The sequence below is a fragment of the Oryctolagus cuniculus genome, chromosome 17, assembly GCF_964237555.1.
Source record: "Oryctolagus cuniculus chromosome 17, mOryCun1.1, whole genome shotgun sequence".
Lineage (NCBI taxonomy): Eukaryota > Metazoa > Chordata > Mammalia > Lagomorpha > Leporidae > Oryctolagus > Oryctolagus cuniculus.
This window is the reverse complement of record NC_091448.1, coordinates 42,798,832-42,818,593: the sequence shown is the minus strand read 5'-3', so window position 1 is coordinate 42,818,593 and position 19,762 is coordinate 42,798,832. Positions and strand designations below refer to the sequence as shown.

General features: G+C 38.8%; 1 protein-coding gene across 9 annotated transcripts in view; it reads left to right on the top strand.

Annotated features, from left to right (window-relative positions):
• The window catches only part of NF1 (neurofibromin 1), a 299,237-nt gene that overhangs the window by 171,800 nt on the left and 107,675 nt on the right, over window positions 1-19,762 (top strand). For 6 of the 9 annotated variants that reach the window (XM_070061094.1, XM_051825441.2, XM_051825442.2 and 3 more), the window contains 6 exons: window positions 323-385; window positions 5,558-5,716; window positions 6,249-6,346; window positions 9,145-9,291; window positions 12,853-12,999; window positions 16,370-16,480. In XM_070061094.1, coding sequence (XP_069917195.1) covers window positions 323-385; window positions 5,558-5,716; window positions 6,249-6,346; window positions 9,145-9,291; window positions 12,853-12,999; window positions 16,370-16,480 — 725 coding nt within the window. The remainder of the gene's footprint in view (window positions 1-322; window positions 386-5,557; window positions 5,717-6,248; window positions 6,347-9,144; window positions 9,292-12,852; window positions 13,000-16,369; window positions 16,481-19,762) is intronic. The other 3 variants (XM_070061092.1, XM_070061093.1, XM_002718937.5) reach the window with 1 other exon arrangement.

Below are 19,762 nucleotides of genomic sequence, written 5' to 3'. Positions count from 1 at the left end.
GCCAGGACTTAACTAAAATACAAGTAATATATATCCTCAAATTCACTTGGGGAGAGTTTTTCTGCAATTTATAGCCAGAAGTAGTAGACATGATTGGTTCTCAACACTTCTTGCTATTTATTTAGTGCTTGGCTTAAAAATGTAATGAAAATTGAAATCCAGAAATAAATTTCATCCCTCAAAATTCAGTTGATTTCTAATGTTTTGTTGATTCCATTTGTGTTACATTTCAATCGTGTAATTTGATGTACGAGCCAGCGTTGCTGTTGTTGCTGTGTGTAGTCGGTGCTGTGACTTGTTTGTGCTCATCTCTGTTCTGTAGGCAACTTGCCACTCCCTACTGAACAAAGCTACAGTAAAAGAAAAAAAGGAAAACAAAAAATCAGTAAGTTTGGAGAACTTTTTATTAGCTGTTTCTTTCAAAGCCAAACAAAAATCTTTTGCTGTTTGTTAAGAACATCTTCACTTCAGCCTATTTGACCTTCACTGTAAAATCATTCTACTAATTCTGGCACAAAATAGCTTTCATTTCAATTAACCCTGGAATTAAGTTACATTGAAACGTTCTCTGTGTTCCTTTGGTTTGATTTATCCCAAAGGCATTTTGTGGGCATTTGTTGCATTGGATATCCTTGGTCTAATTTTATTATAATCATTTTAAAAATCATAAATGAATGCAAAAAACAAAAACTTAATTTCAAGGCCATAGGAAATGCTGACTTTCTTCATTCTTGCTTCTTGTTTGCAGGTAATATGAGTGGTTTCTTTTCCTAGAGGTGAAAGTTTTTCTTAGTTGTTAAAAGAATGTAGCAGGAAAGTCATTTTCTAAATCATAGCTAAAGGTTGCTAAGTTTTATTTTTATTCCTTATATTTTTATTTAGACATTCTCAGCCAAAATTTAGATGTTTGTACATAGGTCATAGAAAACCCACTGGTAAAACTACTTTTACTTCAGAGAAAAACAATATTAAATTATCAGGATGAGAACATAATGCTTTTGAAATAAAGGAAAACTCAATGAGTCCTGTTTGTAGAGAAACACTTCATTTCACAAACGTGGTATAGATATACTGCCTGCTTCTGTGAACTTTCCTAATTTTAGAGGAAGAGAATTATGATAGTTGTAATTATTTTCTTCCAGTGAATGGAATTTTTTTTTAAAGATTTATTTATTTATTTGAAAGTCAGTTACATGGACAGAAGAAGAAGCAGAGAGAGAGAGAGAGAGAGAGAGAGAGGTCTTCCATTTGTTGGTTCACTCCCCAAATGGCCACAATAGCCGGAGCTGCACCGATCCAAAGCCAGGAGCCTGGATCTTCTTCCAGGTCTCCCATGAGGGTGCAGGGGCCCAAGTGGTTGGGCCATCTTCCACTGCTTTCTCAGGCCATAGCAGAGAGCCGGATCGAGGTGGAGCAGCTTGAACTCGAACCAGCGCCCATATAGGATGCAGGCACTACAGGTAGCGGCTTTACCCGCTACACCACAGCGCTGGCCCCAGAGTGAATGGAATTTGCCTAAAACATCATATGCATTCATTTTAAGTTTGCCATTATCTGTCAGTGTGACTTATCCTTATGAGGCTGAGTACTGTCTTGTTCATATCATCCAAATGATTATAGAGGAAAATTAAACCTTTATGAGTTGAGTAAATAATTTTCTTTAAAAGGTGTAATTTAGAATATAATGTTCATCTGGTTTCATCTTTTGTTCCTTGTCTAAGCTTTATTTGTAATAAAGCCTCACATATAAATTTGTTTCAAGTTCAGAATTAAAATTTAGAGACATTTACTTTTATGTTCTTTCAGAATTTCCTTTTTGAGTAGTTAAGTGAATTTGGTCAGCTGTGAGCAAATGAATTGGATTGGATGGCCTTTTTGCTTAATAAAATATTTCTTTCTAATGCTTCAGCCTTCTAATTCTCAGTGTATGTGGGTTTGTCATAACATACACTATCACTTTTGAAATTAATTTACCGTTCCTAATACTCTGTGCAGTGTTCTACTAATGCCATTGTGTGTAGTGTGTCACATAAATTAAAATGCAGGCTCTCTGTCTTCCTCTAGAGCATGTGTTCTAGCCTCCCTAATATTGCTGTATTGATTAAGATTTTCGTCTAAAATTGTTCCTTGAAATGTGTTTTTTTTTTCCTATTACTTATTTTCAGATTTTTTTGCTTTAAGCTTCTGGGTAACACTGAGTTTCAGAATGTATTTCTCAGCACAGATGATGTGAGGTCCTCACGGAAACAAGGGAGTCTGATTGGTAATCCGAGATCTACTTCAGAGCGTATTCTGAAGTATGAAGACAGTATAGTCGCTGGGAAGTAAAATGTCATTTTATGCAGTTACTTGCTTGATGGTGTCTAATGATCTTTTAAGAGCAAGCTGATTTTCTTTTGGAGTATGTAGATCATGGATTTGAATCTAAAATGCAGAGAAAAGGATCTGACTTCTGGTAGTATAGCTGTATGGTCATACTACAGCTATCGATCGAAGAATTCGAAAGAACTTTGGAAGTTAATTGCCTGCATAACTCTGAGAGAATTTTCAGTAATAGTTGGTGATGCTCTTGCTGGTTTATAGATGCATTTATTTGCATTTTGTAGTCAGCTTTTACCAAGGAGGCAAAGAAGACATTGGCTGATAACTGAATTCAACACAGAGACTGGTTCAACTTTGACCTTTTATAAGGAGTATTTTTGCGGATCCAAGTTAGGTTTTTACATAAAAAAAAGCACCATTTGGGTGTGTTCATGAAATAAAATTACATTTATGTTAACTAGTGGTGAAAGAAAAAGCTGTCCTTTTATAAATTGACTCATGAAACTTGTTATGTAGTATTTTAATTGATACTGATTATGTAGTATATCAGATTTTATTTCCAAAAACGCATTTGTAATACCACTCGTTAGATGCATATTTATGTGAAACATGAAACAGCATTTGTTCCTGAGGTGTGGATACTTTGGATTTTGACATGAATTCTTTTTGGAGACAAAGAAGATGGTAAAAATGTAGTACTTTCTATAAATTTTTTAATAGTACCCTTCTGGGAAATAATTCACTCAGATTTTCATTCAATTCTGAGAGTGATTATCATTAAGTATAAATTAGGCATGAATTGAAGTCACGCTTTAAAACATCTTTGTCCTAGGAAAAACTAGAAGACGGCTGCACTTGTGTATTAAAATTATTGATTTTTATGAGACATTTTTACAGAAGATTAGTATTTTATAAACTGGTTCTTTGAGAATCAAATTATGGCTTTTAACTTTATTTTTAATTTTTTGTTTAGATTTATTTATTTATTTGGAAGGCAGAGTCACAAAAAGGCAGAGGCAGAGAGAGAGGTCTTCCATCCGCTGGTTCACTCCCCAAATGGCTGCAGCACTGGAGCTGAGCTGATCCCAAGCCAGGAGCCAGGAGCTTCCTCCAGGTCTTCCATGAGGGTGCAGGGGCCCAAGGACTTGGGCCATCTTCCACTGCTTTCCCAGGCCACAGCAGAGAGTTGGATCGGAAGTGGAACAGCCGAGACTTGAACTGGCGCCCACATGGGAAGTGGGTACTGCAGCTGGCGGCTTTATTTGCCATGCCACAGCGCCAGCCCCGGCTTTTAACTTAAAAAAAAAAAAAAAAATCCATTTCAGGATTTTGATGGGTTAAATTGAATATATGCTAACTCGTTTTAAACAAACTATTTAAAATTGAATTTAAAGCAGTTTTTAGTCCTCTTCCCTCTCAGAAGTTTACTGTCTTTAAATGCTTTAAGATCTTGAATGTTTGTTGATGTTTCATCTGTTTTAAGATTAAAATTAGCGAATTCTAAAGAACCACTGGGTAGTTACGGTGATTTATGAACATTCTGAAATTTGTTTGCATTCATGCATTCATTTTTCTGACTTTTATCAGCTTTCAAAGAGTTACCTTTATTTGTTACCAAAAGGTTAAAAACACACTATTGGGATAGTAAAAGTACTTGAATTTTCTGAATTCTATTTCTAAAATTGTATCTCAGCTAAATATAAGCTGTGCTTAGGTTTTAGAGCCATTCTGCTAAGACAGCGGTAGTTAGCTCCTTTCACCAGGCTCTCCATGTTTTAGGGACCCCAGTGGCAGAGAGGAAGTGAAGGTGACAGTACATTCATTACAGCTTACCTCTTGGATTTGCTTCAGTGCAAAAGTTTGTTCTCTAAAATCTTAAAGACTTTTTTTATACTCTTTACATTATAGCCAGTAGATAAGAACACAAAATTAAAATGTGGCTCACAGAAAGCACTAAATGGATTAAATGACAAGAAAGAATCCTTGTTCTTTCTAAAGTTAATCTGGAGTCAGTGAGCCATGTGTAATTCATGACAGGTGTTACTGTACTCAAGGCATTGTGAGGAAAAATATCTGCAGAGATTCTTTCCTCCTGCTTGCCTCAGTACTCTCTGAAATGCAGAACCCCACAATATTGAGGTTCAGAGTGCTCCAACTTTACTTTTGTAGTCATCCTTGTTTTCAACAGCAGTCAGCCACATCAGGCACAAATGGTTGTAGAGATTAAAATGTTTCATATGTGTTCTTTGACAATGCATTTATGTGTGTTGTATAAACATGTAAATTTCAGAATACAATTTTCAGAAGTGAAATTGACTTAAAACAGGCCCCTGGGAAGAAATGGGAGTTCAGCCAGTTTCAGAACACTTTTCTGTATCTCACAGACCTATTACTGTATCTTCAGTGTCTAATGTTTTATAAAGAGAAAAAAAAATCCACTTAAATGCTAGGTTCATCTTGCTTTTCAGAATGGGCAGTCCTTTCTTAAGCCTTAAGTTTTTATTTGAGAGATAATGATCTGAGGCAGACTCAGGGGTTCTCTCTTCTGGTGGGGATCCTTTTTTTTCTTTTAGGTTTCCAAGAATTGCTATTCCCCTGTGGTTTATATGATATGTAGGTCCTTATATCAGGAACCATGCTGGTGAAGATAAAGGACTGGTATTAATGTTACTTGGAATATGTTTTTTTTTTTCCCTTTCAGTAAGAATCTAAGAAATTTTGTCTTCTACATGGGAAACATTTTTCTCAAGGAAATCAGTTGTACATGGTACACACCAAAATGCAAATATTTATTATTTAGATGTAGGGTGTTCCAGGGGGGTGTGTTTGAAAACTTAGCTTCATCTTCTATAAGTTTGATCACACTTTCACGTCTATTACTATTAGTGAAGTTAGATCCTCTTTGTGGGAAATTTGAAATTTGAATTGCTTTTGTCACTCATCACACTTGCAGTGCAAATGATGCTAATAAAGATCTTTCCTCAGGCTCTGCTACCCAACTTATCCGTGAGGCTTTTCTTTCCTCTGAGATACCTCAGTTGTGCTTTAAAATCATGTGAGATTAGAGTTGAGGGTAAACTTTATTTTCTGAAATTTGGGGAGAAGAAAAAAAATAGAAACATGCATGAGGATTGATGGATTCAGAGTTTTTGTGCAGTTTGACCTTCAAGCTCTTTGTTCCATTTCCTTATTTTACTTCAAACCTCATGCTCAATTCTCTACTCCTTGTTTTTAGGTGGTTAGCCAGCGTTTTCCTCAGAACAGCATCGGTGCAGTAGGAAGTGCCATGTTCCTCAGATTTATCAATCCTGCCATTGTCTCACCGTATGAAGCAGGCATTTTAGATAAAAAGCCACCACCTAGAATCGAAAGGGGCTTGAAGTTAATGTCAAAGGTGAATCGTTTGAAATCATCTAGCTATCTTAACATTTCCTTCTGACTACTTTTTCAGTTTGTGAAAGCACTGTAGTGCTTCTCTTCAATTTATTTTCAAATGTCTATGGTTTTAAATTATGTGCTTTTGTTTTATTTTGTTTCTGTTACAAAGGAATTCATAAGATGGATACCTGCAGGGCTTTATTATCATGGGAACATATTTTAGCAAATATCTACTGAATATTTTCTGTGTAATCATTCTGGGAATTTTGAAATGGAGACTGAAATGTTGGCATTAGGACCTTTTAATTTCAAAAAGATATTTAAAAATTTATTTTATGTGTGTATATTTTACATGTACATATCATTATGTTTCTATTTGAGAATAATAGAAAAAACATCTAGAATAATTTATAGAATGAAGAATAATTGATTTTAACTTCCAATACAAAGTATGTCAATGAGGGAATTGATATTTTTAAAAGAATGTAGTAATGTATAGAGTTTATACAGTAATTAATGATTATTTATAACCTGCTTTGATCGTTTAGATACTTCAGAGTATTGCCAATCATGTTCTCTTCACAAAAGAGGAGCATATGAGGCCTTTTAATGATTTTGTGAAAAGCAACTTTGATGCAGCTCGAAGGTAAGCACCTGCCTTTTTCTCACTTGCCCTGTCTGAATCCAGGCTTTCCTGTTCTCACTTAAGTCCTAGTACCCTCTGTTCACAAAGTGCCTGTGTAGCCTTTTTTTCCTTTTCCCTCTCCAGGTCAAGAAAATAGTTTTTGTCTTATTTTAGTATAAAAGATGTCATGACATAAATCTATATTTTGTACAGTTTGGTGGTAATTTCCATATTTGAATACCAAGAGGAATTTTTTACGTATTCACTAAAACAAAGGATGTAAGGTAACTATAATAAGGGGGCACAGAAGATTCCTTTTATAAAAAACCATAGCCAGCATGAGGATATTTGGCCTCAGCCGGAGTAGGGAGCATCTGGCTCCCAGGCCATAGGATTCCGTGAAATCATGTGTCTGGCCCTGTCATGGCCACTACAGACGGGACTCACAATTCAGTACATCTACAGCAGGCTACTTCTTTTTTCTTAAAGATTTTATTTATTTATTTATTTATTTGAGAGAGTTACAGACAGTGAAAGGGAGAGACAGAGAGAAAGGTCTTCCATCTGTTGGTTCGCTCCCCAAATGGCCTCAACAGCTGGAGCTGAGAAAATCCGAAGCCAGGAGCCAGGAGCTTCCGCTAGGTCTCCCACACAGGTGCGTGGTTCAAAGCACTTGGGCCATCTTCCACTGCTTTTCCAGGCCATAGCAGAGAGCTGAATTGGAAGAGGAGCAGCTGGGACTAAGAACCATCGCCCATAAGGGATGTTGGTGCCGTGGGCAGAGGATTAACACAGTGCTGGCCCCCAGCAGCCTAATGTTTAAGTTGGTAATTTTGTAGAGCCTACAAATAACATCATAAATATCCAAATGCCCTTTGGCAGAAAAACGTTTCTGCACCCCTGGCCTTGGTGTTAGGATGCCTGTGTCTGTCCCTCAATTGGAGTGCCTGTGTTTGAAACCTGGCTCCAGCTCCCGACTCCAGCCTTCTGCTAATACAGACTGGGAGGCTGTGGTGATGGTGGAAGTGATTGAGTTTCTGCCATTTCTGTGGGAGACCTGGATTGAGTGCCTGTCTCTTGGCTTCAGGTGCTGGCCCAGCTCACAACCATTGTGGGCATTTGGGGCATGAACCAGTGGATGGAATCTCTGTCTCTGTCTCTCTCTCTCTCTGCCTCTCAAAAAAATAAATAAATAAAAACTTGTATTGATAATGTATAATATTGTTTAATTGGTGTTTTTTTTAAAAAGATTGATTTATTTGAAAAGCAGAGTTACACAGAGGCAGAGAAAAAGAGAGAGAGAGAGAGAGAGAGAGAGAGAGAGAGAGAGAGAGAGAGGTAGGTGTTCCATCTGATGGTTCACTCCCCAGATGGCTACAGTGGCCAGAGCTGGGCCAATCGAAAGCCAGGAGCCAGGAGCTTCTTCCAGGTCTCCCACGAGGATGCAGGGGCCCAAGGCTAGGGCCATTTTCTACTTCTTTCCCAGGCCATAGCAGAGAGCTGGATTGAAAATGTAGTGGCTAGGTCTTGAATAGGCGCCCATATGGGATGCTGGCACTGCAGGCGGTGGCTTTACCTGCTTCGCCACAGCGCCGGCTGCAATTGGTGTTTTTTAATATTAAAATATTTTTGATAATTCTACTTTAGAAGTATATGTGAATTAAAAGGTTGCTCTTTAACCAAGTAATACAAATGTGTAAGATTTTATTCAAGAATAACTGAACAACTCTTGAGATTTAATGATTTTAGAAAACTTCCCTGAATTTCCATAGCTGATTAGTTATTTGACCATATTTCTGAATTTACCAGTACAAATAGTACCACGTATGTTTGCTTCAGTTGTTTTCAGAGAAGCAAACGAGATAATTCACAAGGAAGTACCTTGTAGATGTGAAGTGTCCAGAGTTCAACTTTTTACACAGTATGAATCTAATTGATCTTACCTGTAGTTTAGCCTTGTACAGCTCTCTCTTCCGTTTTATCATCATAGTTGTTAATCCCTTCTGTTAGGGAACTTAGTGTTTAGATGGTAGATTGCTGCAGTGTAAGCCATATTGGAGAGAGGGTGAAGGTCAGCAAGGATTCAGATTCTAGCAGACTACCAACTCACAGAACCTCAGGGAAACGCAGTTCTTTTTTTTTTTTTAATTTATTTGAGAGGTAGAGTTACAGGCAGTGAGAGGGAGAGACAGAGGGAAAAGTCTTCCTTCCATTGGTTCACCCCCAAGATGTCCAAAATGACTGGAGCTGTGCCGATCTGAAGCCAGGAACCAGGTGTCTCTTCCTGGTCTCCCACGCGGATACGGGGGCCCAAGCACTTGGGCCATCTTCTACTGCTTTCCCAAGCCACAGCAGAGAGCTGGATTGGAAGAGGGGCAGCTCGGACTAGAACCAGCACCCATCTGGGATGCCAGCGCCACAGGCGGAGGATTAACCCACTGATTAATTAACCTACTGCACCATGGCACCGGCCCCAGAACCACAGTTCTGATCAGGTCTCTGATCTAATAGGCTGTGTAGCTTTAGGGAGGTTTTTATCTTGTCTGGGCTTCAATTTCATCATTTGTAAAATATTAACTTTTCTCAACCATGTATTCGTGGTTTTCTGACTTAAGATCCTACCCTGAAGGTAAAGTCAGATCCCAGAAATGGAATTCCAACTTTGTCCTGGTCCTTCTTGCTTTGGTTGCCGGTAATCATGCTGTGTGAATGAGCCCTCCATCTTTGTTATCTCAGTTACTTCACACTGTGCACTTCATATAAATTTAACTATGAGTGTATCTGATGTAGAAAATTCTAATGGCTTTGCATTTTTGAAGGTTTTTCCTTGATATAGCGTCAGATTGCCCTACAAGTGATGCAGTAAATCATAGTCTTTCCTTCATCAGTGATGGCAATGTGCTTGCTTTACATCGTCTTCTTTGGAACAATCAAGAGAAAATTGGCCAGTATCTTTCCAGCAATAGGTAAGTCTTCCCAGTCAAGGGGAAACTGAACGCTCTATGTTTAGATCTATGTTAATAAGACATGAATAGTGATTTTTTTACTTTGTGTCTTCTTGGAGTAAGAATTATGGTATGGAAAGAGAAATGAAGACTTTTTCAAAAAGTTAAGTTGTGTCAGCTCATGAACAGGCCTACTTCAGGGCTGTTGATTTTGTTTTCCAAATTAAAGTTTCTTGTGCCATAGGTTACTTGCTGCCCTTTCTAGTTATGCAGATGTGTGAAGGATCCAGATTCTTATGTATGATGAGTTCCGTTACGGGCAAAGTTGAAGTGAGTTCCAGACTTTGTGTTTTGTTTTGTTTTGTTTTCTTTTGTTTTGTTTTGTTTTGTTTTGTTTTGTTTTTGACAGGCAGAGTTAGTGAAAGAGAGAGAGAGAGAAAGGTCTTCCTTCCATTGGTTCACCCCCAAAATGGCTGCTACGGCCAGCGTGCTGCGCCGATCCGAAGCCAGGAGCCAAGTGCTTCCTCCTGGTCTCCCATGTGGGTGCAGGGCCCAAGGACCTGGGCCATCCTCCACTGCCTTCCTGGGCCACAGCAGAGAGCTGGACTGGAAGAGGAGCAGCCAGGACTAGAACCGGCACCCAAGGTGTGCCTTAACAAGAAGCTGGACTTGAACCCAGCACTCAGATATGGGATGCAGGTGTCCCAAGTAGTGACTTAACCTGCTGCATCACAATATCTGCCCCTAGATTTTTTTAAATACCATTAAAAATGGTTTGCTCATTCACAACATAGGCAGGAGACCATGAAGCCAAAGCTAAACAGTTCCAATATTGATGTCTAAAAGAGAGGGCATTTATTATTATTATTATTATTTTTATTATTATTATTATTATTATTATTGACAGGCAGAGTGGATAGTGAGAGAGAGAGACAGAGAGAAAGGTCTTCCTTTGCCATTGGTTCACCCTCCAATGGCTGCCATGGCTGGCGTGCTGCGGCTGGCGCACCGCGCTGATCCGATGGCAGGAGCCAGGTGCTTTTCCTGGTCTCCCATGGGGTGCAGGGCCCAAGCACCTGGGCCATCCTCCACTGCCTTCCCGGGCCACAGCAGAGAGCTGGCCTGGAAGAGGGGCAACCGGGAAAGAACCCAGCGCCCCGACCGGGACTAGAACCCGGTGTGCTGGCGCCGCTAGGTGGATGATTAGCCTATTGAGCCACGGCGCCGACCTATTTTATTTTATTTTTTTGACAGGCAGAGTTAGACAGAGAGAGAGAGAGAGAGAGAGAGAAAGGTCTTCCTTCCATTGGTTCACCCCCCAAATGGCCGGCGTGCTGCGCCGATCCGAAGCTAGGAGCCAGGTGCTTCCTCCTGTTCTCCCATGTGGGTGCAGGGCCCAAGCACTTGGACCATCCTCAACTGCCCTCCCAGGCCACAGCAGAGAGCTGGACTGCAAGAAGAGCATCTGGGACAGAACCGGCGCCCCAACTGGGACTAGAACCTGGAATGCCGGCACCGCAGGCAGAGGATTAGCCTAGTGAGCTGTGGCGCCAGCCAGAGAGGGCATTTTAATCCTTTATGTTTTGTTAAGGAATTCAGGAAGGCTGGGCATAACTGATGCATGTCTGTGTAGCTGTGTGACAACAAAGTAAACTATGGATCTTTTATGTGAACATTTTCTTTTATGTAATGTACATATATATTCACAGATTAATCTAGAGAAATTTTTTAAATTTTGTTGTTTAAAAATTAAGCACATTTCAGAGGTAGGTAAGCATTTTGCCTAACTTTTAAGGCACCTGCATTTAAGACACGTTGGGTTGCATTGCTGGCTCCAACTTCCTGCTCATGCAGACTCTGGCAGGCAGCAGTGGTGCTCAGGTATTTGGGTTCCTGCCACACACCTGGAGACCTGTTCGCATTCTTGGTTTTTCATTTGGTCTAGCCCTCAGCGGTTGAACACATCTGGGGAGTGAACCTGCGGATAGGAGCATAGTATCTGTCTGTCTCTCCTTATCACATAAGTAAAAGTTTTTTTAAAATATATTTAAATCATAGCAAAAGGTTTAGATAGTAATATGAGATCCTTGTCAGCTGCCTAGCTTTAACATTATTTTGCTGTGTTAATTTGGGACTTTGTAACATTTTATTTCTTGGGGTTTCCTCTTGACAATCCCCTTCCTATACTACTCTCTCTAGAGATATATCTACTTTAAAGTTGTTTGATATGCTTCTAGCTTTGTTTTTATAGTGTTCTACTCATATATGTTACTAACAACATAAGGAAATTATAGAAATATACAAAACGGTATTGATTTATTTACTTATTTGAAAGTCAGAGTTACAGAGAGAGAGAGAGAAGGAAAGTCAGAGAGAATGGTCTTCCATCTGCTGGTTCACTCCCCAATTGGCCGCAACGGCTGGAGCTGCACCTATCCAAAGCCAGGAGCTTCCTCCAGGTCTTCCCATGCAGGTGCAGGCATGCCAGGCCATAGCAGAGAGCAGGATCGAAGTGGAGCAGCCGGGACTCAAACCGTCACCCATATATGATGCTGACCCTGCAGGCGGCAGCTTACCCACTATGCCACAGTGCCGGCCCTGAGATTTATCTTTTATTTGACTTACATTAGTATTTCATTGAATGACTGTCACAGCTTATTTTGATGGATGATTCGGTTTGCTTTCAGCAATAAATACCTTCTTGTTCATCTCCTGTATTACCTGAAGTGTGTAATTGCCAGTTTGCAGTGTAGCCCAGCCTCAACTTTTTTTTTTTTTTCATTTTCGATTCTCTTTATATACAGAAGATCAGTTTAGCATACATTAAGTAAAGATATCAACAGTTTGCTCCCACACAAACATAAAGTGAAAAATAATAGATGATTTTTTTTAAATGATGATGAAATCAGATCAGATCTATTGTCATGTTTAATCCCAGTGAGAGTCAAGTTGGGAATTGATCATTTCTTCTTTTTTTTTTTTTTACAGAAGATCAGTTTAGTATACATTAAGTAAAGATTTCAACAGTTTGCACCCCCATAGAAACACAAAGCGAAATATACTGTTTGAGTACTCATTATAGCATTAAGTCTCAATGTACAGCACATTAAGGACAGAGATCCTACATGAGGAGTAAGTGCACAGTGACTCCTGTTGTTGACTTTACAAATTGACACTCCTGTTTATGGCATCAGTAATCTCCCTATGCACCAGTCATGAGTTTCCAAGGCTATGGAAGCCTTTTGAGCAGTGATCCGTTTTCTTTAATACCAGTTTGTCTAGATGGATTCTTACTACCCTGAGAGAAAGTGAATTAGAATGTTACTTTCACTTATTGATCGATTGACCATTAAATGGGAACAAATTATGAACTCGAGAAAAAGCTGAATTTTTGCAGTTTGGGAAATGTTCATTTCTAAGATCTTTCAGTGTACATTTATAATCAGGTCTTTCTGTGCTGTTTACAAATTAGCAGGGACCACCAGCTGGCAGTAAAGAAAAATCAACCAGTGACAGTTCTAAAGAAATCTGCCTGTTAAGTGTGAATTTGCACCTTTTTTCTAAGTGGTTTGCTGTGTCTAGGGATCATAAAGCTGTTGGAAGACGACCTTTTGATAAAATGGCAACCCTGCTCGCATACCTGGGCCCTCCAGAGCACAAGCCTGTGGCAGACACGCACTGGTCCAGCCTTAACCTCACCAGCTCCAAGTTTGAGGAATTTATGACAAGGTAAAGTACAATCTTGAAATGATGATTGCTTTCCTTTCGGTTCAGAAGCAAAGTTTGTCGCCAGGCACTTGTTGAGTATGCTTATAATATTGGAGATTGTCAGAAGAGATGTACCTAATAACCATCCCTTGGCCACGTTTTGAGATCCAGCTTTTTTCCTATCCTTTCTGTGGGGATTTTCAAAAGTTCGTGTAAAATGCACATTATTTTTTAAAAATTTTGTGTTTCCATGAATTTTTCAAGTGCTATGGCCTAATACCCTCAGAAAGTTTAAAAGAATGAAATTAAATAATAAGTTTATTTTTGTGCAAAAAGATCTGAAATCTGTGGATAGGTTTTGATTACTACACATCTCTCATGAGTGTTTTGAAGGCTCCTTCATGTCTGTTGTTTTGTGTGTTGATTTTCTTAGAAAAATGATAGTGTCTTACTGACACAAACTTTGTCATCTTGCTTTGATGTGTTTTTGCATTTAATACTTAAAGGGATGTGTAGGCATTATTATTTTCATATTATAAAAAATAACTCAATATGACTAACTGGTTTGCCTAAGACTCCCAACCAAGTCATAAGCTTTTTGGTTTTAGGTGTTAGATTCTAAATTACCATGCTATATATTTTTCAGAATCATCCTTAACTTTTAAGTTAATGAGTTTAACTTTTTAAAATTAAAGTTCAGAAAATATACTTCAGTGTTGCTATAAAATTTTTGTGGACATTTTCTTTGACTCCCAGAGGAATTTCACTTGTGAACTAAAAGATCCTCCTTGTTAGATTGTGTATGCGGTTTTGTTGAATCCTTTAGGTTTTAAAGTGTCTTTCTCAGTACTCTGCACTTAGCAGATATACCTAGTGGTCATGGGTTAAGTGTTTTGTTCACAGTATATGCCAAAAGCAGAACGAAAATACAGAATCTGGCATTCAGGAGTTAATTCACATGAAAGATTTGCTTGTAATATGTCTTGCATTGTAAGTGCCTATTATTGTACTAATCATGTTACACGTGGATCACAGTTTTGTACATGTCTCTAATTCACTGATGATGTTAAAAGAATATGTGAATATGTAAGAGAAGAATATAAGAATGTATAAATATATAATTTTTTCATCTTGTTTTTCTTTTTAGCTCTTAAATTTTTCTGTATAATAAACATTCAGTCTTGTGTGATTAAAGGAGTGTTTTCCATGTGAAATTTTCATATTACTATGTGAAAATTACATAGTACAAAAGTGTCAAACTTTTTAATTCAACATTACTAAGAACATCTCAGCCAGTATTCCATTTTTCTGAGAAAATCACTTTGTTACTGCCTGTTACCCAAGACCCGGCTCCTTTGCAAAGCAGTCTTCTGTGCTTCTGAACAGTCTAATCCATGCACTGCATGTAGACGAATATGTAGTACATGTAAAGTGTTCAGTAAATATTTCAAGTTATTCTGGTTCTCTTCTGAATTCCCACTGATGCTCTGAGACCCATATTTATTTGAAGAAAATGAAGGTCACATTGTAATTTTGTCAAATTAAAAACCCGCCTATCAAACTATGGAAAATATGTAAATACAAAGTAGAAAGTAAAACCAAATTTTGCTGTCCCACCTCTTGAAATAATTTAGTTAACATTTGGTAGATAACCTCTCCATAACTTATCAATCTGTACACATATCTGTTTCCCGTATCAAATGATCTGTAGATTGTTCTCATGACTGTTAAACAAACGCTAGTCAGGTATCAACAACATGTTAGACTGAGCTAACACAAACTATTCCCTAAAATGCAAGACACATGGAAATACCTGGTAAAACAAAATGTATACACATAGATCATCATTAATCCAAAAACCTGGAAGCTGAAATGCTCTAAAATTCAAAATTTGTTGACATGATGGCACAAATTCCATACCTGACTTTACATGACAGTTTGCAGCTAAAATCCAGGTGCACTAAATGTATTATATAAAATTACCTCCAGGCTCTGTGTGTAAGGTCTATCTAAAACATGAGTTTCAGATTTGGACTTCAGTTTTATTCTAAGATATTTCATTATGTAGATGCAAGTATTCCCAAAGCTGGAAAAATCTAGAATCCAAAACACTTCTAGTCTCAAGCATTTCAGATAAGGAATATTCAACCTGTATAAAAAATAAAATATTTTTAAAATACATCATTGGAGGATATTTTGTTTTTTCTTTTCTTTCTTTTTGTTTTTTGTTTTTTTGACAGGCAGAGTGGACAGTGAGAGAGAGACAGAGAGAAAGGTCTTCCTTTTGCCGTTGGTTCACCCTCCAATGGCTGCCGCGGCTGGCGCACTGCGGCCAGCGCACCGCGCTGATCCGAAGGCAGGAGCCAGGTGCTTCTCCTGGTCTCCCATGGGGTGCAGGGCCCAAGGACTTGGGCCATCCTCCACTGCACTCCCGGGCCACAGCAGAGAGCTGGCCTGGAAGAGGGGCAACCGGGACAGAATCCGGTGCCCCAACCGGGACTAGAACCCAGTGTGACGGTGCCGCAAGGTGGAGGATTAGCCTAGTGAGCCACGGCGCCAGCCAGGATATTTTCTGAATAAATTACCAGTAATGTTAGTACAGAGAGATGAAGAAATGGGAAGTGTGAGAGAAGATAACAAAAGATAGAGGGAGAAGGTCCAGCATCTGTCTATAGACGTGGCAGAAATCAAGCTTAATATGAGAGTAGGGAGGAGGTCAGATCTGGGGAGAGAATGGATGAGAATTTCCCAGGGTTGGTGAATGACATGAATCCTGAGATTAAAGAAGCACTCTGAGTTTTAGACAGAATATATTTAAGAATTAACCCATGCTTTTTCATAAATATCTTTCAGTAAATATAGGAATTTAATGTACAATAAAAGAATAGTATTCAAAATCAGGGAAATTAAAATGGACTTTCAGTAAACGATGTTGATACCAACAACTGAGTAACCACCTAGAAAAATCTGTTTATATCATTCAAGAGGGTAAATGCCCCTGAATCAAAGAAAATATTGGCAAAGGAAGACTATCTCATCCATTCAAAATCCATAAACCGGTAAAGAAAAAGCTTGCTAAACTGAACTCATAAAAAATAAATAGAGTTTCACAAACTTGTACCTGGAATAAAAAAAAGTGAGCAAAAACAGTCCTATGGCTAATATCCCTGTCCGATAGTTTCCTCAGCATAGTCCTAAAAGTAGTTTTGTGATTCAGAGAGTAGCATCTTGAAATTTTTGGTGCCTGTTGCCAAATTGCTCTTTAGAACAGTGGTTACTTTTTAAATATTTTGTCATTTTAAAAAAATATTTTGTCCTTGACGCAATCATAGGTTTTCATAAATTCTTAGTGCACAGTGTAAAGCCTCTGAGTTACTCTTTTATCTTTTAGGCATCAGGTACATGAGAAAGAAGAGTTCAAGGCTTTGAAAACATTAAGTATTTTCTACCAAGCTGGGACTTCCAAAGCTGGGAATCCTATTTTTTATTATGTTGCACGGAGGTAAGAAATGCTATGCTTCAGTGTCTCTTAACAGAGTTTTAAAAATAATAACAACTAGTTTCACTTTTCCAATTTGATTTAGAAATTGAAAAGTTCACCTAGAGTGTATAACTGCGTGAACATCCTTCTCCTCCTAAATGATGCCTGTATGTTAAGAATTATTTCTCAGGCCACTTCTTTCCTGTTGGCCTTTCTGTCCTACATCAGGTTTAAAAAATAACCTACCATGGGTTAATTAATTCCTGAGCGAAAACTCAAGAAGCATCTTTGTTTTCAGATATATTTATATATTATTTTCATATATTTATATATTATTATATATATTTATGTATTATTGTTTTCAGATAAATATATTATTCAGGTATTAAATAATACCTACCACTTGATGATCAGAAACTTTTTTTAAAGAAGAAATAAAACGCTAAGTGCCTATTTCTGAGAACTTTGGTAATGTGCTGTGTAAGGCTGTATTAGGGAATTAGAAATTAATTCAGAGGAGCTGTGGGAATTATCTGCCTAAACAACACAAGGGACAGCTGAAAAAATGGGTTTGTTGGTGTGTTCCTCAGTCACGAGCTACTCCAGAGGACCTTCTGGAGATGCTGGGAGCTCCTCCTTAGTGACGGGGATGGTGCTTGCATTGTCCTCCATGCCACTGTCTTTCTTGCTTCATTATGCCTTTGAGAACTCATGTATGACATTATTTGGTCATTTTTACTACTTCCCCTCTGGTACATTATAAATTGACAGGCAACTGAACCTTAGAGACAATGTGACATATCAGAGAGACCACTTACCACTGAAGACTCTGTTTAGTCTGCGTTCTGCTGTACTTTAGGCCTAGTCTTTCTGATTTTCCTGAATTTAACACAAATCTAGGAATTACGTCAGTGGCCTTAATAGTCACAGGTGTCAGCAATTGGCAATGTGTAGGAAACCAATCAAGGTTGAGAAACAGTGGGAGAGGGTTGAAGGAAGAAAGGTAGGAGATGGGAAACTTGTTTAATCAGATGCTTCAGATAGCAAGACCAAGATGTCCAAAGAACTGGGGGATTAGGGAACCGAGGGAGCATAGAAGATGCCTTTGTCCTTGCACCTCATCTTCAACTACTCTGAGTGGCTTCCTTCCTTCCCTCGAGTCCTCCCTTCAGCTGGCTTCTCAGTTGCCAGTTCTAAATGGCCCAAAATCATTTTTTTATTTTGCTCTTGAGCTGAACCACACTTGTTTCAACTCCAGACTTTAATATAACTAGAATATTTTGACTTTCTTTATTTTGTCCAAATAAATGTAAAACAGACATTGCTAAGAGAGGTCACTAGATGTGTGCCATCCCACTGCCTTCTCTTTAAATTCTTGTTAGCTTACAAGGAGCAGCATGTCAAAGCTGGTTGTTTTTCCTGCAACCAACAACTGTAAGTGTGTGTTCCTTCTTTGTACTGATCTGGAAATGGATAAGGCAGGCAGACTGCCAGCTTGCAGACCCTGTCAGTGGGAACCTGCCAGTGAGGTTTCCACAAAACCTGTGCAGGGCGAGGCATGAGAATGCTAGGGGTCCCCAGCTCTGCTGCTCAGTGGCCGACAAATTCCTCTTCTGAACCTGTTTCTTCATGTGTTAAAAATACAAACTGTCTACTTCTCCTGTATACTCTTCTGTGGCAATTAAAGTTGTGTAGAGATTATTTGAGGTTTTCTTTTGTGTTGTCTTTTTTTTTTATCTTTTATTTAATGAATATAAATTTCAAAGTACGACTCATGGGTTACAATGGCTTCCCCCCCATACCGTCCCTCCCACCCGCAACCCTCCCCTTTCCCACTCCCTCTCCCCTTCCATTCACATCAAGATTCATTTTCGATTATCTTAATATACAGAAGATCAGCTTAGTATACCTTAAGTAAGGATTTCAACAGTTTGCTCCCACACAGAAATATAAAGTGAAAAATAATAGATGATTTTTTTTAAATGATGATGAAATCAGATCAGACCTATTGTCATGTTTAATCCCAGTGAGAGTCAAGTTGGGAATTGATAATTTCTTTCTTTTTTTTTTTTTTTTACAGAAGATCAGTTTAGTGTACATTAAGTAAAGATTTCAACAGTTTGCACCCCCATAGAAACACAAAGTGAAATATACTGTTTGAGTACTCGTTATAGCATTAAGCCTCAGTGTACAGCACATTAAGGACAGAGATCCTACATGAGGAGTAAGTGCACAGTGACTCCTGTTGTTGACTTTACAAATTGACACTCCTGTTTATGGCATCAGTAATCTCCCTATGCACCAGTCATGAGTTTCCAAGTGTTGTCTTTTTTGTTGTTGTTGTTAAATGACCCTGCCAATTTCAGCTTTTTAATCCTTTTAGTTTGTTACTTAAACCAGCTAGAGCCCCTTCTGGCCTTGCTTTTCACCTGACGTGATTCCCTACCTCCAGGATGAATGAGGGCACAGCAGCTCTGAACAGAAGCCAGCCCAGTTTCCTAGTTGTGGAAATCCAGGAGTTGGTCAGGGCCTCGCTTCTGTGCAGCCCACTTTGTCAAGGAGCACTTTATATGACATTTCCACTGATGTCCTGTGTGCCATGGCTTAGGTAATATTTTTGAATTATGGATTCCGGTCTCCTTACAGATTTCTGACTCAAAGCGTCCAGCAGTTAATTCAGTGTGTATTCAAATCGGTCTCCCTCACCAGGTATTCTCTCTTCTCTTTAGTCACCCTTCTAGTTCCCTATCTGGAGACTAACCACCTTAAATTCTTTCTTCTTTCTCTTACCTTCCTTATTACTGGTTGTCAAGTCTTGATTTTACCTGTGAGATCCGGCAAAACAATTAAGGTGTTTTAATTAGACCTTTGTTATTGCAAAGAAAATTTTCTCAAGAAGAGAGAACTCGGGAGAAGCATGAATTAGCGTAGGGCCTGCCAGATGTGCACAGAGCTGGGTGTTAGCTACAGAACAGGCTCAGGCTCTGTGTTCTCTCCTGGCTGCTCTCTCTATCTGTTCAGCTTTATCCCCAGCTAGCCATCTTTTCATTCCTCAGTGCTGCATTCCTGAAGTTCCAGAACAAAAATGTGGTTCAGCTAAACCGTGTCTCTGGTAAAATCCTTCTTGTTAGGTGCTAGTCAGGCAGTAGATTGCTGGCTGTTTCTAAGCCAAGTTTGTGCTCCTGGCCTAGCAGTCATGTGGTTCAAAATGTGACCACACAGCACTGTTCTCTCGTCAAGAGCAATCCCTAGTTATGTGTTTTACTTTGGGGTTTTTGTTTTTTTAAATTTGCCCTCTGCGGT